We start from the raw sequence: 27,401 nt of genomic DNA on the forward strand, positions 1-27,401 counted from the left end.
AAAAACGCATGCGTTTTTAAAAAAAAAACATGCGCAAAAACACAAAAAAAGCACACAAACGCATGATGCATTTCTTATGTGCGTTTGCACTGCGCACGGTGCGCAGCGCAAAAAAACGCAAGTGTGAAAGTAGTCTTACTACAGAAATATGGGAGCAGAACCGAGCTTACTACAGAGATATGGGAGCAGAACCGAGCTTACTACAGAAGTATAGGAGCAGAACGGAGCTTACTACAGAGATATGGGAGGAGAACCAAGCTTACTACAGAGATATGGGAGCAGAATCGAGCCGTAAGAGAAAAATAATGGAACCTGAGTGCACCTATCACTAACTAATAATGTCCCCATTTCTAACAAATAATGTCCTCTCAGTGCCCACAAAGCTCTGAATATTCAGAATGATGGTCCTACATACCACAAAACAAAATACGATGGTCCCCAAAGCCCTTTATCATACATTGAGAACTCCAGATCTCCCTATATATGGTAAAATGGCTACATAGCCCCTGTATAAAATAAGATGTTCCCATTGCCCCTAATATAGTATGATGGACCCCAATGACCCTATATACAGCATGAAGGTCCCCCTGCCCCCTATATATAGTATGAAGGTCCCCACTGCTCCCTGTATATAGTATAAAATCCCCACTGCCCCCTATGTACCGTATATACAGTTGAAACCAGAAGTTTACATCCACTATATACTGTATAAAAACACAAATCTGCATGTTTTTCTCTATCTGACATGAAATCAAAATAAACCTTGCCTGTTTTAGGTCATACGTGTCTTTTTATATAGTGTATAGCTGAAGAGCCCGGGCATAATAACTAACTGTGGTTAGTTATAGCAAATTATAATTATCCTCCATCCCATAGTCCCGTGCCCATATACCCATCATACATATCCACGATCCCATAGGCCCGTGCCCATATACCCATCATACATATCATCCATCCCATAGTCGAGTGCCCATATACCCATCACACATCCTCCATCCTATAGTCCCATGCCCATATACCCTTCCCACATCCTCCATCCCATAGTCCCATGCCCATATATCCTTCCCACATCCTCCATCCCATAGTCCCATGCCCATATATCCATCATACATATCCTCCATCCCATAGTCCCGTGCCCATATACCCATCACACATCCTCCATCCCATAGTCCCGTGCCCATATGTATGATGGGTATATGGGCACGGGACTATGGGATGGAGGATGTGTGATGGGTATATGGGCACTGGACTATGGGATGGAGGATATGTATGACGGGTATATGGGCACGGGAGTATGGGATGGCGGATATGTATGATGGGTATATGGGCACGGGACTATGGGATGGAGGATATGTATGATGGGTATTTGGGCACGGGACTATGGGATGGAGGATATGTATGATGGGTACATACACAATTCACCAAACAATTTTGCCACTGTCTACATAATGGGGAAAAAGTGTGTGCGTGTCAAGCCCCGCCCCTCATTATAATGTCATAATGCCCCTATCTACATAATGGGGAAACAGTGTGTGCGTATCAAGCCCCGCCCCTCATTATGATGTAATAATGGTTGCCATGGCGACACTGATGTCATCATAGGTTGCAAGCCCCGCCGCTCATTATGATGTCTTAATGGTTGACTATGGGATGGAGGATGTGTGATGGAGGATATGTATGATGGGTATATGGGCATGGGACTATGGGATGGAGGATATGTATGATGGGTATACGGGCACGGGACTATGGGATGGAGGATGTGTGATGGGCATATGGGCACGGGACTATGGGATGGAGGATATGTATGATGGGTATAAGATGGCCCCAGCTCTCCCATATATATAGTATGATGACTCCAGTTCCCTCATATATATAGTATGATGGCCCCAGTTCCCCCCTTGTATATAGTAAAACAGAAGCCGCGGAGACACCATCACATGTTTCTCAACGCAAGCAATGACTAGCCAGGTCTTTCCCCGGGAAGGAACAACCACGGGAAGGGCAGTCTTCAATGAAGGAAACCACCAATGCCAAAACATGGTATCCAGACTATGTAAAATGAGGATGATTGACCTCATGGAGATCAACATGGTGTCTCCGCGGCTTCTGTTTTGCATATTTTGTATATTTCCCATAAGGGATGGGGCAGTGCTCTAGAATCACTGCGTTGAGAAACACGTGATGGTGTCTCCGCAGTGTTGGATGTTGATCTCCATGAGGTCAATCATCCTCATTTTACACACCCTTGTATATAGTGAGATGGCCTCAGCAACCCCACATATATAGTAGGATGGCCCCAGTTCCCCCACATGTATAGTAGGATGGCCCCAGTTCCCCATGTATATAGTATGATAGCCCCAGACCCCCCCCGTATATGGTATGATGGCCCCAGTTCCCCCATATATATATAATAGGATGGCCCCATCCCATTTCCCTCATATATATAGTAGGATGACCCCAGTTTCCTTATATATAAAAGATGATAGCCCCAGTTCACTCATATATATAGTATTCATGGCCCCAGTTCACTCATATATATAGTATGATGGCCCCAGTTCACTCATATATCTAGTAGGATGGTCCCAACCCCCATATATACAGTATGGTGGTCCCAGTTCCACCCCATATACATAGTAGGATGGCCCCAGTCCCCATATATACAGTAGGATGGCCGCAGTTTCTCCCCCATATATACAGTATGATGGCCGCAGTTTCTCCCCATATATACAGTATGATGGCCGCAGTTTCCCCCATATATACAGTAGGATAGCCGCAGTTTCCCCCCCATATATATAGTAGGATGGCCGCAGTTTCCCCGCCCTGTATATAGTAGGATGGCCGCAGTTTCCCCCCCTGTATATAGTAGGATGGTCGCAGTTTCCCCCCATATATATAGTAGGATGGCCGCAGTTCCCCCCCCATATATACAGTATGATGGCTGCACTTTCCCCCCATGTATAGTAGGATGGCCGCAGTTTCCCCCCATATATACAGTATAGTAGGATGGCCGCAGTTTCCCCCCCATATATACAGTAGGATGGCTGCAGTTCCCCCCCATATATATAGTAGGATGGCCGCAGATTCCCCCCATATATATAGTAGGACGGCCGCTGTTTCCCCCCCGTATATATAGTAGGATGGTCGCAGTTCCCCCCATATATATAGTAGGATGGCCGCAGTTTCCCCCATATATATAGTAGGATGGCCGCAGTTTCCCCCATATATATAGTAAGATGGCCGCAGTTTTCACCCCGTATATATAGTAGGATGGCGGCATTCCCCCCATATATAGTAGGATGGCCGCAGTTTCCCCGCCATATATATTGTAGGATGGCCGCAGTTTCCCCCCATATATATAGTAGGATGGCCGCAGTTTCCCCCCATATATATAGTAGGATGACCCCAGTTTCCTTATATATAAAGGATGATAGCCCCAGTTCACTCATATATATAGTATGATGGCCCCAGTTCACTCATATATCTAGTAGGATGGTCCCAACCCCCATATATACAGTATGGTGGTCCCAGTTCCACCCCATATACATAGTAGGATGGCCCCAGTCCCCACATATACAGTAGGATGGCCGCGGTTTCTCCCCCATATATACAGTATGATGGCCGCAGTTTCCCCCCATATATACAGTATGATGGTCGCAGTTTCCCCCATATATACAGTAGGATGGCCGCAGTTTCCCCCCCATGTATGTAGTAGGATGGCCCCAGTTTCCCTCCCATATATAGAGTAGGATGGCCGCAGTTTCCCTGCCCTGTATATAGTAGGATGGCCGCAGTTTCCCCCCATATATATAGTAGGATGGCCGCAGTTTCCCCCCATATATATAGTAGGATGGCTGCAGTTTCCCCCCATATATATAGTAGGATGACCCCAGTTTCCCCCTGATTATATATAGTAGGATGGCCGCAGTCCCCCCCCAATATATATAGTAGGATGGCCGCAGTTTCCCCCCCATATATATAGTAGGATGGCCGCATTTTCCCCCCATATATATATAGTAGGATGGCCGCAGCTTCCCCCCATATATATTAGGATGGCCGCAGTTTCCCCCATATAATATAGTAGGATGGCCGCAGTTTCCCCCCATATATATAGTAGGATGGCCGCAGTTTCCACCCATATATATAGTAGGATGGCCGCAGTTCCCCCCCATATATAGTAGGATGGCCGCAGTTTCCCCCCATATATATAGGATGGCCGCAGTCCCCCCCATATATATAGTAGGATGGCCGCAGTCCCCCCCATACATATAGTAGGATGGCCGCAGTTTCCCTCATATATATAGTAGGATGGCCGCAGTTTCCCCCCCATATATATAGTACGATGGCCGCAGTTTCCCCCCATATATATAGTAGGATGGCCGCAGTTTCCCCCCCATATACATGTATATAGTATGATGGCCCCACATCCGTTCATATAAAAAATAATAAAGTTTATACTCACCTCATCCTGATTCCCGGCACCGCAGCCTCCGTGTCCTCTTCTGGCCTGTAGAGACTAGAGCGCCGCGAAACAATGACATCATCATGCCGCCTGCATGCACAACACAGTCTGTCTCATAAGCCGCAGACCGCGGCTGCCACTTGTCAAAAGGGAAGATCAGAGTACATTTGACATAGGTCCAGCCCAATTACACAAAATAACAGCATTCTGTCATTCAAATTTTCATCGAGTATGGTTCTATTCTAGCCCATAGAGGTATCCGTTCACCATAGATACAGAGACCGAACTAAGCATCCTTTCCATGCGCCTACAAGTGTACATGCTATTAACATGTCATGGAAATGTGATTGAGACATAGAGAACCTAGAATATTAGTGGCAATTTTAAAACTCATAAACCTACAGTATCATTAGTTAAATAATATTAGGCTAAATTCACATGTAGCAAATATTTAGCACTGAGAACATGCAGCAGTTTACAGCACACAACACGTTGAAGGCCTTTTACAAAATCAATCTATGTGTAGCAGGAACAAATGTGAATGGATTTGAGGACATGCTGCATATTTTGGAGTCTGTCACAAGTTTTGTTGCAGAGTTTTACCCTCGATTTCACTTTATGTAATTCACACTAAAATCTTTGTTAAAATCCGAATGTAACAGAGTTGGTTGTCAGTGTGGATTCTTTGTGCTTTTGCTGTGAAATCTGCAGAGAATGGACTTGGTTATGGAGCCTAACTAATAATGTTCAATCTATAGTATGTTTGCAATGCCATTATTTAATAATTCTAAGCTCAAGCTGGATATCTTTAGGCTTTAGTCACACTTGCTTTAAACATAGGTATTAATAGATGCATTAAATTAATATTGTCTAAAGGGCAACAAGAGATTGTAAGATAGCCCACCATGAAGATGCTTAGCTTAATATTAAAAAAAATTGTTGCATTGACAGAAGGCTTTTGCATTAAAGAGAAGGCGTGGACGAAAACGCCGGAGACTGAACAGCAGTGTCACCACAGAAACAATCTCTGAGACCACTGAAGTCCTAAATGAGCCATTTGAGAATTCTGACCAAGACCACACTGAGCAACCGGCAAATGATATGGACCAAAGTAGTGATGTCAGAAGAGGCACTGAGGGTGAACATGCAGCTATCAGAACAGCAGAGTCACCATGCAGGACAGAAGAAGAGAATCGTACAAGTATGTCAGTTGTATAGAGTATGACCAAGATAGTTATTCATCTCCAAGCGTAATTTTATTTGAAATTGTTTTATTATTATGTCTCCAAGATAAATAACCATATAAATGCGGGCTTTACATTAACATTTTTTAATGACTTAATACAGTGCTAAAATATTGTATCTCTTAAGATACCTTAATGAATCTGGATTTTAGGATTTTTTAAATGTCATAGTTTAGAAAATATGCAAATGGCCATCTTCAGCTATGAAGAGGACTTGAACTCTAGTTTCATCTATTGGAAGAAGCAATCCAAAAAGTCAATATTGACCCTGTAATAAGTCTTGTCTCCTGTCTAAGATAAAAAACAAATCTGACACTTCATTTGCAGACACATGATTCAGGGTGTTTGCCCCTCATCAAAGCAAAGCAAGTTATCTGATTTGGCTGGATGAAGGGCTTTGGACTGGGGTATAAGGATCTTACACTGGCTTGGTACTCTCCACAAAGATAGAGGTTACCCCTTTTAAATTCCTCAAAGGCCTCTCATCCAGAAAAATCAGACCTCCTGTTTTGAACTTGATGGGCAAACACCCCAAAACACCTGTTTGCTTTTTCTTCCATCCTAAGTCATGTGACAAGGCTCATTAAAGGGTCGATATTGACTTTTAGGATTGTTACTAACAATAAGTGGCAGTACAGTTCAATTCCTCTTCCTCTCTGAAGTGGCAATTTGCATATGTAATTTCCAAGAGGAGCATCACGTGGCCTGTTAGTCTCCTTATTCTGGCTTGACACTCCAAAAACAGAAACGTTACCCCTTAAACTAGCATACAGAAATCATTGGTTGCTTTTCATAGTAACATAGTATTTAACCCCTTTACCCCCAAGGGTGGTTTACACGTTAATGACCGGGCCAATTTTTACAATTCTGACCACTGTCCCTTTATGGGGTGCAAATTGCCTCTTCAGAGAAAAAGAGGACTTGAACTCTATAGCGCCACCTGTTGGTAGTAGCGATCCTACAAGTCACAATCAACCCTTTAACGAGTCTTGTAATATGACTTAGGATAAAAGCCAAAGCAGAATCTCAATTTTTTTTTTCCCAAGGGTAACAGGAGAAATTAGACCCCAAAAGTTGTTGTCCAATTTATCCTGAGTACACTGATAACCCATATGTGGGAGAAAACAAATGTATGGGCGCACATCAAGGCTCGGAAGGGAAGTAGTGACATTTTGGAATGCAGACTTTGATGGAATGGTCTGTGGGTGTCATGTTGCGTTTGGAGAGCCCCTGATGTGCCTAAACTGTGGAAATCCCCCACAAGTGACCCCATTTTGGAAACTAGATCCCTCAAGGAACTTATCTAGATGTGTGGTGAGCACTTTGAAACCCCAAGTGCTCCACAGAAGTTTATAATGTAGAGCCATAAAAATAAAAAAATCATATTTTTTTTCCACAAAAATGATATTTTTGCCCCCATTTTTTTTATTTCTCCCAAGGGTAACAGGAGAAATTGGACCCCAAAAGTTGTTGTGCAATTTGTCCTGAGTAGGTTGATACCCCATATCTGGGAATAAACCGCTGTTAGGGCGCATGGCAGAGCTTGGAAGGGAAGGAGCACAGTGACTTTTTCAACGCAGAAGTGGCTGGAATTGAGATCAGATGCCATGTCACGTTTTGAGAGCACCTGATGTGCCTGAACAGTGGAAACCCCAAAATTTTAACTCCAACCCTAACCCCAACACACCCCTAACTCTAATCTCAACTCTAACCCTAGCCCTAATCCTAACCCTAGCCCTAACCCTAATGGCAAAATGGAAATAAATACTTTTTTTTAAATTTTATTATTTTTCCCTAACTAAGGGGGTGATAAAGGGGGGTTTGATTTACTATTTATAGCGGGTTTTTATGTTTGGCAGCTGTCACACGCTAAAAGACGCTTTTTATTGCAAAAAATAGTTTTTGTATCACGACATTTTGAAAGCTATAATTTTTCCATATTTTGACCCACAGTGTCATGTGAGGTCTTATTTTTTGCGGGTCGAGTTGATGTTTTTATTGGTGCCATTTTCGGGCACATGACATTTTTTGAGCGATTTTTGGGACGAGAATGAACAAAACCAGCATTTCATTCATTTCTTTTTTTTGGGGAGGGGGCGTTTACACTGTTCTGCGTGTGGTAAAATTGATAAAGCGGCTTTATTCTTTGGGCCAGTATCTTATTTATATCTTTTTTTTATGTTTTGGCGCTTTTATACAATAAAAACAATTTTATATAAAAAATAATTATTTTTGCATCGCTTTATTCTGCGAGCTATAACTTTTTCATTTTTTTGCTGAGGATGCTGTATGGCAGCTCGTTTTTTCGGGACAAGATGAGGTTTTCAGCGGTACCATGTTTATTCATATCAGTTTTTTTGATTGCGTGTTATTGCACTTTTTGATCGGCGGTATATGCAAAAAAAAAGAATTTATTAGGGAATTTTTTTTTTCTTTTATTTAGGAATTTTTTAAAAATTATTTTCACAATTGTTTTTTTTTTCTTTTTTTACTTTATTACTTTGCCCCAGGGAGGACATTACTATATTGTGGCACTGAGAAAGTCGCATCGTTGCAGGACCCGGAAGGCCCTCGCGGCCATCTTGGATCCGAGGGCCTGCAGGAAGGAGGCCTTCGGAACATCGTGAGCACATCGCTTTGTTCCGAGGGACTCAGGGAAGCACGCAGGGAGCCCCATCCCTGGATTCTTCCCTATGTCCCCGGTACACTGCGTTCATGTTTGATTGCAGTGTGCCAGGGATTAATGTGCCAGGAGCGGTCCGTGACCACTCCTGGCACATAGTGACGGGTCTCAGCTGTGATAATCAGCTGACATCCGGCCGCGATCAGCTGCGCTCCCCCCGTGAACGCAGCCGATCGCTATGACGTACTATCCCGTCCATGGGCATACGGGCACAGGGCACCTGGACGGGATAGTACGTCAGATGTCAGAAAGGTATTAAGGTTGACAGGAGACTTTAAGTCCATCTGGTTCAACCCATAGCCTAGCGTGTTGATCCAGAGGAAGGCAAAAAAAAAAACGTGGCAAACACTAAGCTCCACATATTTTCCTTATATTAACCCCTTCCCAACCTTTGACGCCATGTAAGCATCATGAAAGTCGATGCCAATCCGACCCATGACGCCTATGTGGCGTCATGAATTGATAGCCCCCCTGCAGTTCGGGCGACCGGGGTCACTGAAAGTTCTCCCGACCCGCAGATACAGGAGGCTTTGTGCTTCACCCCAGGGGGGGTGGCTTCGCCCCCCCATGGCTATGATCGCTCTGATTGGCTGTTTCACTTTCAACAGCCAATCAGAGCGATATTAATATTTCATCAATGAAATGTGATGAAATATTACAATCCAGCCATGGCCGATGCTGAAATAGCATCGGGCATGGCTTTAGACACCGATCTCACCCCCCCACTGAGTGACAGGGGCGATCTGCCGCCACAGTCATCATCTGCTTCCCCTCCCCTTTCCTCTGCTCCCCCCGCCTTCCGATCACCCCACTCCCCCCTGGTACCCTCTGAGTCCCGCTGTGGCTCCCGGTGTCCCGCCGTCCCAGATCATGGGCGCCTGTTATGAGCTCATTTTCTGCTCCAGCAGTTGAGAGTTCTCCTTCCGTTCTCCCTCTGGTGGTGACAGGAGGTAGTGAGGTTGGGTTAATTGGTAGTGATCTGCCACCTAAGGAGGAGGATAACGATTAGATCTCTGGAGTATCAGACTGGATATAAGACAGCCGATTCCCTATCCTTGGGCTGGTGATTCAGTTTGCTTCTCAGGTCTTGGACTCAGCTCTGTTCCAGTCTTCTCAAGTTAAGTTTGTTTTTGCTAATGTTCACACTTGCTCTTGTTGGTCAGTTCAGTTTTTTGTGCTGGGCTGTGGTGAATTTCCACTCTTATTTATCTGTATTTGCCAATTTGCTCTTTTTTTGTCCCTTATTAGATTGGCCTCTTTTTGCTCTGTCTCAGAATATTTCAGAGTGCTGATATAGTGGGAGAAGTCTAGTGACTTCAGGGTTAATTTTGCTATCAGATGTGTTGGACATTATTTTTGGTAGGGTTTTTGGCAGATTGCAGACAGTGTCTTTCCTTTCCTGTCCTTTCTAGTTAGTTTGGCCCCATCGTTTGCTCAGCCTATTTTCCTGCCTTTGTATGTGTTTTCATCTTGTTTCACCATCAATACATGTGGGGGGCTGTCTTTCCTTTGGGGTCTGCTCTGGGGCAGTTAGTTTTCCTCTTTTCCTGCTTTAGGTTTATTTAGCTCTCCGGTTGTGACGAGGCGTCTAGGACCAACGTAGGAACGCTCCACGACTGCTGCTAGTTGCGTGGTTAGAATCAGGGATCTGCAGTCTGCATAGTTACCAACCTCTCTGGTTTTCTGAGACTTAGCTTGTGTTGTTTTTTTTTCCTCGGCGACCCATTCATAACAGGCGCTGCCATCTTCCAAAATGGCGGTCGCATGCGCAGTGCGCCTGTCGAATCTGCCAAATTCAGATTCCAGTCATTCATTTTTATCACTGTGATAGGATCTATCATAGAGATCAAAATAAAAAAATATTAAATCACCCCCCCTTATCACCCCCATAGGTAGGGATAAATAATAAAATAAATAAAATATTTTTCTATTAGGGTTAGGGTTAAAATTAGGGTTAGAACTAGGGTTAGAATAAGGCTAGTTTCACACTAGCGTTTAAACGACGCGCGCACGGCGCCGCTAAGCCACGCCCCCTGTCGGCTCCCTGCCCGCCCCTTCCTGTTATCGCCTCCTCCGAGCGCAGAGGGCTGCATGCATTATGCGCACCCTATCTTTAGCATAGGGTGCGCAGGCCGTGCGCAACTATGAATATAGCGTGCGCTGCGCATTTTTGAATGTGCGCCGTGCGCGCCAAAATGCAACATGCTGCGTTTGGCGCGCACGGCGCACCTCCAAAAATGTGCAGCGCACGCTATATTCATAGTTGCGCACGGCCTGCACACCCTATGCTAAAGATAGGGTGCGCATAACGCATGCAGCCCTCTGCGCTCGGAGGAGGCGATAACAGGAAGGGGCGGGCAGGGAGCCGACAGGGGGCGTGGCTTAGTGGCACCGTGCGCGCGTCGTTTAAACGCTAGTGTGAAACTAGCCTTAGGGATGGAATTAGGGTTAGGGTTAAGATTAGGGTTAGTGGTGTGTTGGGGTTAGGGTTGGGATTAGGGTTAGGCTTGTGGTTAGGGTTATGGTTAGGATTAGGGGTGTGTTGGGGTTAGGGTTATGGTTGGAATTAGGGTTAAGGATGTGTTGGGGTTAGGGTTGTGGTTCAGGGTGTGTTGGAGTTAGGGTTGGAGTTAGAATTGAGGGGTTTCCACTGTTTAGGCACATCAGGAGGTCTCCAAACGTGACATACCAGGAAAGATCTTTGAACAAATTATTAAACAACATGTATGTCAGTACCTGGATAAGAATGAAGTGATTAAACAGAGTCAGCATGGGTTTGTAACTAAGAAGTCATGTCAGACTAACTTAATTTCCTTCTATGACGAAATCACTGATTGGGTAGATCAAGGAAATGCTGTAGATATAGTATATCTTGACTTCAGCAAAGCATTTGACAAAGTCTCTCATACAATCCTTATTGAAAAAATGACTAAGTATGGAATGGACAAGGCAACTGTTAAGTGGATTCATAACTGGCTTAGTGATCGGACCCAAAGAGTGGTCGTAAATGGCTGCACATCCAGTTGGAAGAATGTCTCAAGTGGGGTACCACAGGGCTCTGTCCTGGGCCCTGTATTGTTCAACATCTTTATCAACGATTTAGATGAAGGAATTGAGGGTAAACTGATTAAATTTGCTGATGACACAAAGCTAGGAGGGATAGCTAATACTAGAGAAGAGAGAGAGAGGATTCAAAAAGATATAAATAAACTGGAGAAGTGGTCAGCAACTAACAGAATGGTTTTTAACAGGGAGAAATGCAAAGTACTACATCTGGGCAATAAAAATGAAAAAAGCATATACAGAATGGGAGGAATAGGGCTAAGTGACAGCACATGTGAAAAAGACTTGGGTATACTAATAGATCACAGACTGAATATGAGTCAACAGTGTGATGCAGCAGCAAAAAAGGCAAATGCAATTCTAGGATGTATTAACAGACCTCATCTGGAATATTGTGTCCAGTTTTGGGCACCACATTTTAAAAAAGACATCAACAAACTGGAGCAAGTTCAGAAAAGAGCAACCAGAATGGTGACCGGTCTGCAAACCCTGTCTTATGAGGAAAGGTTGCAGGATTTGGGATTGTTTAGTTTGCAAAAGAGAAGACTGAGAGGAGACTTAATAGCTGTCTACAAATATCTAAAGGGCTGTCACATTGTAGAAGGATCAACTTTATTCTCATTTGCACAAGGAAAGACTATAGAAGCAATGGGATGAAACTGAATGGGAGGAGACACAGATTAGATATTAGAAAAAACTTTTTGACAGTTAGAGTGATTAATGAGTGGAACAAGCTGCCACGAGAAGTGGTGAGTTCTCCTTCAATGGAAGTCTTCAAACAGAGGCTGGACAGACATCTGACTGGGATGATTTAGGAAATCCTGCTTTGAGCAGTTGGCCCAGGAGGTCCCTTCCAACTCTACGATTCTATGATTCTATGATTCTATGATAGCGCCACCATTGATTCCAGCCAATTTTGCGTTCAAAAAGTCAAACGGTGCTCCCTTCCAAGCCCAACGTGTGCCCAAACAATGGTTCCCCCCCACATATGGGGTACCAGCGTACTCAGGGTAAACTGTACAACAACTTTTGGGGTCCAATTTCTCCTGTTACCCTTGTGAAACTATAAAAATTGCGGGCTAAAAAATCATTTTTTGAGGAAAAAAATGATTTTTTTCATTTCACGGCTCTGCGTTATAAACTTCTGTGAAGCACTTTGGGGTTCAAAGTGCTCACCACACATCTAGATAAGTTCCTTGGGGGGTCTAATTTCCAAAATGGGGTCACTTGTGGGGAGTTTCTACTGTTTAGGTGCATCAGGGGCTCTGCAAACGTAACATGATGCTCGCAGACCATTCCATCAAGTCGGCATTTCAAACCGTCACTACTTCCCTTCTGAACCCCGACATGTGCCCAAACAGTGGTCCCCCCCACATATGGGGTACCAGCCTACGTGGGACAAACTGGACAGCAACCTTTGGGGTCCAATTTCTCCTGTTACTCTAGTGAAAATAAAAAATTGCGGGCTAAAAATAATTTTTTTGAGGAAAAAAAATGATTTTTTTCATTTCATGACCCTACATTATAAACTTCTGTGGGGTTCAAAGTGCTCACCACACATCTAGCTAAGTTCCTTAGGGGGTCTAATTTCCAAAATGTTGTCATTTGTGGGGGAGCTCCAAAGTTTAGGTACACAGGGGCTCTCCAAACACGACATGGTGTCCGCTAATGATTGGAGCTAATTTTCCATTCAAAAAGTCAAATGGCGCTCCTTCCCTTCTGAGCCCTGCCGTGCGCCCAAACAGTGGTTTCCCCCCACATATGGGGTACCAGCGTACTCAGGACCAATTGGACAACAACTTTTGGGGTCCAATTTCTCCTGTTACCCTTGGGAAAATAATAAATAGCGGGCTAAAAAAAATCATTTTTGAGGAAAAAAATAAGTCCCTTAAGGGGTCTAGTTTCCAAAATGGTGTCACTTGTGGGGGGTTTTCACTGTTTAGGCGCACAGGGGCTCTCCAAACGCGACATGGTGACCGCTAACGATTTAAGCTAATTTTCCATTCAAAAATTCAAATGGCGCTCCTTCCCTTCCGGGCCCTGCCGTGCGCCCAAACAGTGGTTTATGACCACATATGAGGTATCTGTGTACTGAGGAGAAATTGCCCAACAAATTTTAGGATCCACTTTATCATGTTACCCATGTGAAAATGAAAAAAATTATGCTAAAAGAAAACATTTGTTGGAAAAATTAAAATGTCCATTTTTTCCTTCCACGTTGCTTTAGTTCTTGTCAAGCACCTGAAGGGTTAATAATCTTCTTGAATGTAGTTTTGAGTAGCTTGAGGGGTGCAGTTTTTAGAATGGTGTCACTTTTGGGTATTTTCTGCCATATAGACCACTCAAAGTGACTTCAAATGTGAGGTGGTCCCTAAAAAAAAGGTTTTGTAAATTTTGTTGTAAAAATGAGAACTCGCTGGTCAACTTTTAACCCTTATAACTTTCTAACAAAAAAATAAATTTTGTTTCCAAAATTGTGCTAATGTAAAGTAGACATGTGGGAATTGTTATTTATTAACTATTTTGTGTCACATAACTCTCTGGTTTAACAGAAAAAAAAAATCAAAATTTGAAAATTGCGAAATGTTCAAAATTTTTGCCAAATTTCCATTTTTTTCACAAATAAACGCAAAAATTATCGACCTAAATTTACCACTAACATGAAGCCCAATATGTCACGAAAAAACAATCTCAGAATCGCTAGGATCCGTTGAAGCGTTCCTGAGTTATTACCTCATAAAGGGACACTGGTCAGAAATGCAAAAAATGGACAGGTCATTAAGGTCAAAATAGGCTGGGTCATGAAGGGGTTAAATTGTACCCAATCTTTTCATCTTGCGGCAAAAGTTTGGTATGCAGAATTGAAGTTGGAGAATTAAAGATGTATAGACCAACTTCACTTCTAAGTAATGTGTCATCTATGAGATTTGTTTACAGATATACTATCTTATAAACATATACAATCCCTGGCAGCTGTAAATATTGCCACTGGAAACAAAAGAGATTCTAGCTTTAGGCTATGTGCCCATGTAGCGTTTTTCAAGCGTTTTTTTCCTGAGCAGAAACGCATGCCCTTGCCAGGGAAAACGTGTGCGCTTTTTGACACGCGTTTTTGACACGATTGTCAAGCGTTTTGACATGCGTTTTCCTATGCGTTTTTGCAATTACAGTGTATGTATGCGGAATCGCATGCGATTCCGCACAATTAATGAACATGCTGCGTTTTTTTCCGCTAAGCGTTTCCGCAGCGGAAAAAAACGCACCATTAGCACAACATGTGCGTTTTCCATTCTATTACATTAGATGCTTTTCTTAAGCGTTTCCGAAGCACCTTGCACTTGTCTAAAAGCACTGCAGAAACGCTTAAAAAACGCAATGTGGGCACACAGCCTAAAAGGGACCAATCACCCACCCAGGCATTTTTAAGTAAAAGAGCCACCTTGTTCAGCACTAATGCTGCATTCTGTCAAGGTGGCTCTTCTATTTAGCGTCTCTTCCACCACTGAAATAATTGTTTTTAAAATTGGTCAGACATACCTGATATTTGACAGGAGGGCAGGTATTTCCCACCTGGACACAGACGCCTCACATCCGTCAGTCATGTCAAGCTTTTGAATTTGGCACCGCCTCCTCAGCGTTCATATATTTTTCTCGCACCTGGCTGTAATATTCTTTCAGTGGTTCAGCAGGACCTGTGATGACGTCAGCACCATATGACCAGTAGGGGCGGAGCTCACCAGAGCAGTGGTGCAGCAGGACCTGTGATGACATCAGCACCATGTGACCAGTAGGGGCGGAGCTCAGCAGAACAGTGGTGCAGCAGGACCTGTGATGACATCAGCACCATGTGACCCGTAGGGGTGGAGCTGAGCAGGGCAGCGGTGCAGCAAGACCTGTGGTGACTTCAGAATATTACAGCGCAGGTATGAGAAAAAGAAATGAACGCTGAGGAGGAGGCGCCAAATTCAAAAGCAGGACATGACTGACGTACAGTACAGACCAAAAGTTTGGACACACCTCATTCAAAGAGTTTTCTTTATTTACATGACTATGAAAATTGTAGATTCACTCTGAAGGCATCAAAACTATGAATTAACACATGTGGAATTATACAATTGACAAAAAGTGTGAAACAACTGAAATATGTCTTATATTCTAGGTTCTTCAAAGTAGCCACCTTTTGCTTTGATTCTTTGCACACTCTGGGCATTCTCTTGATGAGCTTCAAGAGGTAGTCACCGGAAATGGTTTTCACTTCACAGGTGTGCCCTGTCAGCAGGGCTGCCACTAGGAATTTTGGGGCTCCATACTGGCAAAATTTTCAGGGCCCCTTTGAGACTCCGCCCAGACTCCACCCTAGCCCCGCCTCCACCCCTCGAACTGTCCACAGTCCCATCGCTCTCTCATGGAAAAACTCGACTTCTCACCAATGACGCATTATCAGTTCCCATCTCCAGATCACACATATAGCCGGCAGCTTTTGTTTTGGCCAAAACCACAAGGTAGAATCTTTTGACCAAGCTCTGCTCTACTCTAACCTATTAAATATTTGTTAAAATATGTTATACAATTTAGGTATATATTTTATTTATTTTTCAATTTTTAAAATTACCAATAATATCACATCCAAAGGGACAAATATCGCCACACCATGTCCAGACCACATATTACCAACACATAGTGACTGAATAAGTGCCATTATACACAGGAGATCTGTACTTAGTATGCAGTGACTGTGTACAGGTAATACAGTAATCACCAGTGATTTTTTTTTCCCATGTGAGCAGGTGCCATCACTGGACCTCAAGCCCTGTTACTGTCCGTTATCTTTCAGGTGGGCACCAGCCCGACACCAAGCCATGCTTACACCCGACAGTTTACCACTCTCTGCCACAATGGCCACTATGTCCCAGGTCCTATATCGCTTACCATAGCGGAGGGTACAATGGGGACCTGGGAACCTTGCACTGGAATATACCCACACACCCCTCACAGACCTGTGCTGGCACACAGGGCTGTCACTTAGTCACACATTGCGGGCACACTGTGACACCCTGCGACACCCTGCACCCACTGCGGGCACACTGTGATACCCTGCACACACTGCAACACCTTGCGGGCACACTGACACCCTGCACACACTGCGGGCACACTGTGACACCCTGCACTCACTGTGGGCACACTGTGACACCCTGCACTCACACTGTGACACCCTGCACACACTGCGGGCACACTGTGACACCCTGCACACACTGCGGGCACACTGACACCCTGCACACAATGCGACACCTTGTACACACTGTGGACCCACTGTGACACCCTGCACACACTGCAGGCACACTGTGACACCCTGCGGGCACACTGTGACACCCAGCAAACACTGTGGGCACTCTGTGACACCCAGCACACACTGCGGGCACAATGTGACACCCTGCACACACTGCGGGCACACTGTGACACCCTGCACACACTGCAGGCACACTGTGACACCCTGCGGGCACACTGTGACACCCAGCACACACTGCGGGCACTCTGTGACACCCAGCACACACTGAGGGCACACTGTGGCACCCTGCACACACTGCGGGCACACTGTGACACCCTGCACACACTGCGGGCACACTGTGGCACCCTGCACACACTGCGGGCACACTGTGACACCCTGCACACACTGCGGGCACACTGACACGCTACACACAATGCGACACCCTGTACACACTGCGGGCACACTGACACCCTGCGGGCACACTGTAGCACCCTGCACACGCTGCGGGCACACTGTGGCACCCTTCACACACTGCGGGCACACTGTGGCACCCTGCACACACTGCGGGCACACTGTGGCACCCTGCACACAGTGCGGGCACACTGTGACACCCTGCACACACTGCTGGCACACTGACACCCTACACACAATGCGACACCCTGTGCACACTGCGGGCACACTGTGACACCCTGCGGGCACACTGTGACACCCTGCACACACTGCGGGCACACTGTGACACCCTGCACACACTGCGGGCACACTGACACCCTGCACACAATGCGACACCCTGTACACACTGCGGGCACACTGTGACACCCTGCGGGCACACTGTGACACCCTGCACACAGTGACACCCTGCTCTCACTGCGGGCACACTGTGACACCCTGCACACACACTGTGACACCCTGCACACACTGCGGGCACATTGACACCCTGCACACACTGCGGGCACACTGACACCCTACACACAATGCGACACCCTGTACACACTGCGGGCACTCTGTGACACCCTGCGGGCACACTGTGACACCCTGCACACACTGTGGGAACACTGTGACACCCTGCACACACTGCGGGCACACTGACACCATGCACACAATGCGACACCCTGTACACACTGTGACACCCTGTGGGCACACTGTGACACCCTGCACACACTGCGGGCACACTGTGACACCCTGTACACACTGTGGGCACACTGTGACACCCTGTGGGCACACAGTGACACCCTGCACACACTGTGGGCACACTGTGACACCCTGCACACACACTGTGACACCCTGCACACACTGCGGGCACACTGACACCCTGCACACAATGCAACACCCTGTACACGCTGCGGGCACACTGTGACACCCTGCAGGCACACTGACACCCTGCACACACTGCGGGCACACTGTGACACCCTGCACACACATCACACTGTATATCTGTGCCGCCGGGCCTGGTACGGGTCTGCTGAGCCGCAGCCTCATATACCCTCACACACTGCTCTTACCGGCCGCTGTTGAGGAGGAATACACGAGCCACTGAGACCCGGCCAAAGCCCCGGCCTGGAGTAGGACAGCCATCCGACCGGCCGCGGACACATGGAGGGGAGGAGACAAGTGCCGAGCTCCGCCTTTGAAAGACAGCCGGGAGGAGGGGGCAGCCGCCACCATACTGACCCCGCACCAGCGCTGAGCACTATGACAGGGGATGTTACCAGGGATGTACAGGTGCCCACACAGTTGAACTGCCGCAGCGCCGCTAGCCAGGGCCCGGCTTAGCCTGCTGGTAGGGCCCGGTGTGCAGATGAGATGGGGCCCAGTGCGGGCCCCCTCTGCCCACTGGGCCCCATATGCCAGTCAGGGCAGTAATGCCCTGATGGCAGCCATGCCTGTCAGGTTTAATAAGTGGGATTTCTTGGCTTATAAATGGGGTTGAGACCATCAGTTGTGTTGTGCAGAAGTCTGGTGGATATACAGCTGATGATTATTTCGGCGGTGGAAGGGGTGCTAAGTAAAAGAGCCACCTTGACAGAATGCAGCATTAGTGCTGCACAAGGTGGCTCTTTTACTTAAAAACGCCTGGGGGGGTGACAGGTTCCCTTTAAGGTAAAAATGATATTCTTTATTAATACATAAATAATTCACAAATATACAAGACAGGATGGCAAAAAGATTTCCAATGGGAGGAGGTGCAGAAAATATAGCAGAGTTGCCTCAGGTCTCTGGGCATGAAACTGCTGTAAAACTATAATTGATTGTAAAAAAATTCCTATGGGCTGAGTGAGTGTGACGAGCGTCAGCTTAAGCTGAGTCGTTTTTCTTGAATGAGTGGACTCTCTGGGCCGTGACACCCACCCACCTAGGGCGAGCTGACCTAGTGAGGAACCACCCCCTATACAGGGAGTGTCAGGGGCAAGACCAAGGGGGTGAGCCACCACGGCAGCTGGACCAGACGGCCGGCTCAGGGAAACAAGACAAGGCGAGACAAGACGTTAGTTCAAGGAAACTTCATTAAGGAACACTTCTGGGTACAACAGGTGCAAAACGTGAACACACAAAGTACATAAAGCAAGGTGCGTGCAAGGGCACGCCAAGGTCCAAGGCATGAGGAACTCTTCAGGGTATAACAGGTGCAAAACGTGAACACGCAGAGTACATATAGCAAGGTGCGTGCAAGGGCACGCCGAGGTCCAAGGCATGGTACGTGCAGATGGTAGGCAGAGGCACGAGGACATCGGACTCTGGACAGCAGGCAACGATCAACCGAGACATCAGGTTCTGTAGCTCTGAAGGTGATTGGCAGGTTCCAGACATCTGATAAGCAAACCAGGGTTCCATGCAAGGAGACAAGACAAAGTTAGAAACAGGACGCGTGTCAACGAACACGCAAGGGTCAGGTTCACAGGACAGAGGCCTACGCATGCCAAGGGGCATGCCAGGGACAGGTACAGGGACGGTGGCTTGCGCGTGCGAAGAGACACGCCAGGGAGAGGTACAGGACGGAGGCCTGCGTGTGCAGAGGACACGCCAGGGACCAAGATAGGGTACGGTGGCATTGGAATCCGGGGTGCTGGCATCGACCGACAGGGTCCAGGAATCAAACTGCGGAAATCAGCTCCGGACATCAGGCCACAGTCATCTAGGTCCGGATCTCTGGCAGCGGTCGGCAGGTTACAGAATCCGGCAGGCAAGACAGGGTTCAGAGCAGAGCAAAGTAAGCAAAAGACTTTGTGCAAGAGTAGCACGAGAAGGCACAGTGCGAGAACCAGCGTGCGTGCAAGGGAGCACGGAAACCACGGCTGGGGCACCGGAAGGCGGTACCGACGGTGGCATAAGCAGGCGGGCACTACTAGAGGCGACACAGCTGCGGCTCACACAGCCGGTAACCACTATAGCACTGGACGGCGGGCAAGGCTGAGGCACACAGGCGAGCACGACTAGAGGCGGCACGGCTGAGGCACAACAGGCAGGCACAGGCGACCAGGTGCATGCACGAGGGCACGGAGCCACAAGGCAGGGCTAGGCAAAGGTACAGGACAGAGCCCCGTGCGAGACAGCACAGCAAAGCCTAGTACGAAAAGTGCAAGAGCGCACGAAACATCAGAGACAAGGCATAGAGTAAATGGCAGAGTCCTGCGCATGCAGAGGGCATGCCAGGGGCAAGGTACAAGACGAGACCTGTATGTGTGGAGAGACACGCCAGGGACAGAGCCCAGAGCCAGGCCAAGGAAAAGCCTTGGGACTAGACAGAGTACAGAGCGGAGGCCTGCACGTGTAGAGAGACACGTCAGGGACAGGGACAGAATCTAGCAGTGGAGCGTAGGCCGAAGCCCAGAGCCGGGCCAAGGAAGAGCCTTGGGACTAGACAGAGTACAGAGCGGAGGCCTGCACGTGTAGAGAGACACGTCAGGGACAGGGACAGAGTCTAGCAGCGGAGCGTAGGCCGAAGCCCAGAGCCGGGCCAAGGGAGAGCTGTTATGAATGGGTCACCGAGGAGAAAAAACAACACAAGCTAAGTCTCAGAAAACCAGAGAGGTTGGTAACTATGCAGATTGCAGATCCCTGATCCTAACCACAACAACTAGCAGCAGTCGTGGAGCGTACCTACGATGAATCTAGACGCCTCGTCACAACCGGAGAGCTAAATAAGCCTAAAGCAGGAAAAGGGGAAAACTAACTGCCCCAGAGCAGACCCCAAAAAAAAGACAGCCCCCACACATGTATTGACAGTGAAACAAGATGAAAACAAACACAGGCAGGAAAATAGGCTGAGCAAACGATGGGGCCAAACTAACTAGAAAGGACAGGAAAGGACAGACACTGTCTGCAATCTGCCAAAAACCCTACCAAAATAATGTCCAACACTTCTGATAGCAAAATTAACCCTGAAGTCACTAGACTTCTCCCACTATATCAGCACTCTGAAATATTCTGAGACAGAGCAAAAAAGAGGCCAATCTAATAAGGGACAAAAAAGGCAAATTGGCAAATACAGATAAATAAGAGTGGAAATTCAGCACAGCCCCAGCCGGGGCTGGCTGACCACACAAAAAACTGAATAGACCAACAAAAGCAAGTGTAAACATTAGCAGAGAAAAGTTAGCCTTGAGAAGACTGGAACAGAGCTGAAGTCCAAGACATGAGAAGCAGACTGAATCACCAGCACCAGGATAGGGCGTCGGCTGTCTTATATCCAGTCTGTTACTCCAGAGATCCAATCGTTATCCTCGTCATCAGGTGGCAGATCACTACCATTAAACCCACCTCACTACCTCCTGTCACCACCGGAGGGAGAACGGAAGGAGACCTCTCAACTGGTGGACCAGAGAATGAACTCACAACAGAGAGCCTTGGGACTAGACAGAGTACAGAACCGAGGCCTGCACGTGTAGGGAGACACTTCAGGGACAGGGTACACAACGGAGGCCTGCACGTGTAGAGAGGCACGCCAGGGACAGGGTACAGAACGGAGGCCTGCACGTGTAGAGAGACATGTCAGGGACAGGGTACAGAGCGGAGGCCTGCACGTGTAGAGTGACACGTCAGGGACAGGGTACAGAGCGGAGGCCTGCACGTGTAGAGAGACACGTCAGGGACAGGGTACAGAGCGGAGGCCTGCACGTGTAGAGAGACACGTCAGGGACAGGGTACAGAGCGGAGGCCTGTACGGGTAGAGAGACACGTCAGGGACAGGGTACAGAACATAGCATGACAAGAAAGCATAGCGAGGACAAACAAAGCACAAAGGACAACACGAGACAAAGCACGAGACAAGAGACGGAATACGAGCACGGAGTGTGTGCAGAGACGCACGACAGAGCAAAGTGCAAGGGCACAGAATAGAGGGAGCGACCCAGCAGACCAAGCAGCCATGCAGGGAAGCAACACAATCCTCAGGCCCTGAGCAAAGGAAGGGGCGGTCTGATATAGGGCATATCACCTCCACTTCCGGGTCAGGACCAGCGGAGAACTTCCAGTTCAGATCCTACAGGATCACAGGGAGCAGTCACATGATCAGGATTCCAGACATGCAGGGATGATTGCTGAACCAGTGCTGAAACCTAGGCAGGTCACATGATCAGAGTTCCAGACATGCAGAGATGATTGCAGAAACAGCCTATGCTGGAGCATAGGAAGGACACATGATCAGGGGTTCTAGACATGACGAGATGATCACAGAAGGCAGAGCAGAAACGCAGGCATCCTGCAGCTCAACAGACATGAGGTGAGTGTGCACACTGCTATAGGGAACATGCAAGATAGCAGACACGAGATGCGCGTGCACACCGCTCCAGGGGTTCTTGAGGCAAAACAGACAAGGCAGACATGACAGAAATGGCGGACATGACAGTGAGCAATAAGCAGGTGGTGGATGTGGCAGATATACATAATAGAATCCTAATACAGTAAATAAAGTGCCTACATTACAAAGCAGTCTCCACTGGAATAAGCGCAAGATAAATGGCGTAGGAGTCAGGGAGGTGCGGCTATCCATTTGTTTGCTGCAGGGTCCTGGTTACAGAAACCTTCTGAGGTGATGTACTCATTGAACTGTTATACTAATATCTACACCACTCTGGTAGAGATTGCGTTTCAGAATTGTTCTAGGTATATTGAAATTCCTTACTTACTTGCAGGGGTATCAAGTGTTGTGAGCATTTATTGTAATCTCACTGATACAGCAATATTGGTGGAGACTGCGCTGTAATGTAGGCACATTGTAGGGTTTCTAACAGGACTTATTGAGAACAGATTAGCATTCTAGATCATTACTTCCCTTACATCCATTACAGCAGCACAAAATATGAGAATGTCACAAGAAAATCCCTAGATGCTCAGGTCTCAAATTTGTCTGCCAAAGGCATTCCCTCTCTGTAGGTGTTTCATGAAGTCTTTATCTGAGTAAAGAAAATTATTAGGCGTGGCCGAGAAGCCGCTAGATGTATTTGTTCCACTAAGACTGCAGTAATATTCTAGGTTTACAGAAACTTACTGAACTGTATAACTTGTAGGGTTTCAGTACTCTGATAGCCTTTTGGATACGCAGCGGCACAGGGTTTTATATCAAAAGAGCATAATGTTTATTGCATATCATAAACTTTACAGTTCCAAACGAAAACAGCTTTTCTCCAGTGCAAAAACATAACAAAAACAGTCCATTTTTTTCAGGCGCAATGAAGCAAAGTAAGCGTAGCAGCCCCCCCAATCTCAGTGAATCTCAATATTTCAGGCAGTAATAGCTCAAGCAGTTTAAATGTGTTCACCTGACAAACACACCTCTGTTTCAGCCCCAACACAACTCCATACTGCTGAGCTAACCCATCTGCTTGTTATTAGGCCTGTAAGCCCTGAGTTGGATTATGGGAACAACTTTTTTCACCCAGATTCTTTTAGTTGATCCTAAATCCCAGTCCCCAAATCCAGTCAAATTAAACATCTCAATAACTTAGTGTTACTGGTACAGATTTACATTACTGAGGTCAACCACCTCGGTCAACCATATGTTCTCCCCCCATCCCAAAGCTGTGGCTCGGCACAGTCTACCCATCAACAGTTTATCATTGACCAAGCGTCTACATTTGCATGTAGCTTCTTGCATCTACACTCCCCAATGATCTCCTGGGACATGGCAGCTCCTACACCGACATCCCATGCATCTCTCTGGACTTATAGAATCATAGAATCATAGAATTGTAGAGTTGGAAGGGACCTCCTGGGCCATCTGGTCCAACCACCTGCTCAAAGCAGGATTCGCTAAATCATCCCAGTCAGATGTCTGTCCAGCCTCTGTTTGAAGACTTCCATTGAAGGAGAACTCACCACTTCTCATGGCAGCCTGTTCCACTCATTGATCACTCTAACTGTCAAAAAGTTTTTTCTAATATCTAATCTGTGTCTCCTCCCATTCAGTTTCATCCCATTGCTTCTAGTCTTTCCTTGTGCAAATGAGAATAAAGTTGATCCTTCTACAATGTGACAGCCCTTTAGATATTTGTAGACAGCTATTAAGTCTCCTCTCAGTCTTCTCTTTTGCAAACTAAATTCCCAAATCCTACAACCTTTCCTCATTAGACAGGGTTTGCAGACCGGTCACCATTCTGGTCGCTCTTTTCTGAACTTGCTCCAGTTTGTTGATGTCTTTTTTAAAATGTGGTTGCCAAAACTCGACACAATATTCCAGATGAGGTCTGACCAAAGAGGAGTAGAGGGAAATAATGACTTCACGTGATCTAGACTGTATGCTTCTGTTAATACATCCTAGAATTGCATTTGCCTTTTTTGCTGCTGCATCACACTGTTGACTCATATTCAGTCTGTGATCTATTAGTATACCCAAGTCTTTTTCACATGTGCTGTCACTTAGCCCTATTCCTCCCATTCTGTATATGCTTTTTTCATTTTTATTGCCCAGATGTAGTACTTTGCATTTCTCCCTGTTAAAAACCATTCTGTTAGTTGCTGACCACTTCTCCAGTTTATTTATATCTTTTTGAATCCTCTCTCTCTCTTCTCTAGTATTAGCTATCCCTCCTAGCTTTGTGTCATCAGCAAATTTAATCAGTTTACCCTCAATTCCTTCATCTAAATCGTTGATAAAGATGTTGAACAATACAGGGCCCAGGACAGAGCCCTGTGGTACCCCACTTGAGACATTCTTCCAACTAGATGTGCAGCCATTTACGACCACTCTTTGGGTCCGATCACTAAGCCAGTTATGAATCCACTTAACAGTTGCCTTGTCCATTCCATACTTAGTCATTTTTTCAATAAGGATTGTATGAGAGACTTTGTCAAATGCTTTGCTGAAGTCAAGATATACTATATCTACAGCATTTCCTTGATCTACCCAATCAGTGATTTCGTCATAGAAGGAAATTAAGTTAGTCTGACATGACTTCTTAGTTACAAACCCATGCTGACTCTGTTTAATCACTTCATTCTTATCCAGGTACTGACATACATGTTGTTTAATAATTTGTTCAAAGATCTTTCCTGGTATAGAAGTCAGACTCACCGGCCTATAGTTGCCTGGGTCCACCTTCTTCCCCTTTTTGAAGATAGGAACAACATTTGCTCTTCTCCAGTCTTCTGGCACTTCTCCTGTTCTCCAAGAATTTTCAAAGATTTTGGAGAGGGGTTCAAAAATTTCTTCTGCTATCTCCTTCAGTACTCTGGGGTGTAATTCATGTGGACCTGGAGACTTGAATTCATTTAGGTTAGCTAAGTGTTTCCTCACTATCTTTCTGTTTATAGATATCCTGGATTCTTCTAGTCCCTTAATTGGACAGTGAAGAACAGTTAATGTTACATTTCCTTTCTGAGAGAAAACAGATGCAAAATAGGAATTTAAAAGTTCAGCCTTCTCAACATCCTGTCTTACCATTTCATCATTTTCATCCTGTAAAAATCCTATAGCATCTTTGACTTTTCTTTTACTTTTGACATATCCCCAAAATCCTTTATTATTGCTTTTGACATCTCTTGCAAGCCTCAATTCATTTTCAGCTTTAGCTAATCTGATTTGTGCCCTGCAGGTTATGCAGACAGCATTATATTCTTCTTTAGATATGCCTCCCTCTTTCCATTTTATAAACGTTTTATTCTTCCTTTTTAGCATGTGCTTAAGTTCTGTGTTCATCCATCCTGGTTTCCTTAAATGCTTCCTATTCTTCCCTCTTTTTGGAATTGTTAACAACTGTGCTTTGAGAATTTCATTTTTCAAGATTTCCCATCCTTCCTGGACATTTTTGTCTTTAAGGATATCCAGCCATTGGATCTCTCCAATTCTCTTTCTGAATCCCTTAAAATCTGCCTTTCTGAAATCTAACCTTGACGTCTGAGTCTTCACAGGTCTTCCGCCTCTAGTTATCCAAAATTCTAAAATAGCATGGTCGCTACCTCCTAGGGTCCCAGTCACTTTTACCTCCTCAACCATTTCCTCCCTGTTTATAAGGATTAGATCCAAGGTAGCAGTTCCCCTTGTTTTCTCCCCTACCTTTTGGAAGATAAAGTTGTCAGCAAGAGAGGATAAGAATTTCCTTGACCTGTTAGTTTTGCCTGAGAAAGATTCCCAACAAATGTCTGAATAGTTGAAATCTCCCATGACAACTATGTCATATTTTTTGGAGAACTTGGCCATTTGATGCATAAAGAGTTCATCCATGTCTTCAGCTTGCACAGACGGCCTGTAGTAAATGGCTACAATGGTGTCCTTTCCATTGTTCTGTCCTTGTATTCTTACCCAAACAGTTTCTACAGAATTCCCAGTTTCTGAAGCTTCAATCTCTATGCAGATATACACGTTTCTAACATACAATGCGACACCTCCTCCTCGTTTATCAAGTCTGTTTCTTGCAAATAAGTTGTATCCTTCTAGTCTTGTATTCCAATCATGTGTATTGTCCCACCAAGTTTCAGTGATTCCAATGACATCATATTTCTTTTCCTGTGTTAGTAGTTCCAATTCTCCTTGTTTGTTGCCCATGCTTTGTGCATTAGTATAGAAACATTTTAGTTTGTGATAGGTTTCTCTTTCTCCAATATTTTTATTAATTAGATTCTTTTGTCTTTGTTCTTCCTTTCCACTTCTAATAGCAGAGTTCTCAATAGCATTTGTCAGGTGTATGGCTTTTTCTGGTCTTTTGCTTCCCTTCCCATGTTGTTCTAGTTTAAAGCTCTCCTTACAAGTGTAGCAAGGCGACTTCCAAATACATGCTTTCCAGTCTTCGTAAGGTGCACCCCATCTCTAGCAAGTAGTCCATCGTATAAGTAATTCACTCCGTGATCCAGAAATCCAAATCTTTGGATTTGGCACCATCGACGGCACCATCGACGTAGCCAGTTGTTCACCTGCAGAATCTTATTCCACCTCCTTGTTCCATGGCCATCCACTGGGAGGATGGAAGAGAAGACCACCTGCGCTCCCAGTTCTTTCACTTTCTTGCCTAAGTCTTCAAAGTCTCTGCAGATGGTTTCCAGGTCATTTCTTGCGGTGTCATTTGTCCCCACATGTAGTAGCAGGAATGGGTAGTCATCTGTAGGTCTGAAAAGTCCTGATATCCTGTCAGACACATCTTTAATTTTTGCACCTGGAAGACAGCACATTTCTCTTGAAGTTATATCCGGTCTGCAGATAGCAGCCTCTGTTCCTCTCAACAGGGAATCCCCCATGACCACCACTCTCCGTTTCTTCTT

General features: G+C 45.9%; 1 protein-coding gene across 3 annotated transcripts in view; it reads left to right on the forward strand.

Moving 5' to 3' along the window:
* Positions 1 to 27,401, forward strand: part of KAT6B (lysine acetyltransferase 6B) — a 695,781-nt gene that overhangs the window by 555,563 nt on the left and 112,817 nt on the right. For 2 of the 3 annotated variants that reach the window (XM_073581049.1, XM_073581048.1), the window contains one exon: positions 5,411 to 5,660. In XM_073581049.1, coding sequence (XP_073437150.1) covers positions 5,411 to 5,660 — 250 coding nt within the window. The remainder of the gene's footprint in view (positions 1 to 5,410; positions 5,661 to 27,401) is intronic. The other variant, XM_073581050.1, reaches the window with a different exon arrangement.

The sequence above is a fragment of the Dendrobates tinctorius genome, unplaced genomic scaffold (assembly GCF_039654945.1).
Source record: "Dendrobates tinctorius isolate UK_male_01 unplaced genomic scaffold, ASM3965494v1 ptg000068l, whole genome shotgun sequence".
In the NCBI taxonomy this organism is placed as follows: domain Eukaryota; kingdom Metazoa; phylum Chordata; class Amphibia; order Anura; family Dendrobatidae; genus Dendrobates; species Dendrobates tinctorius.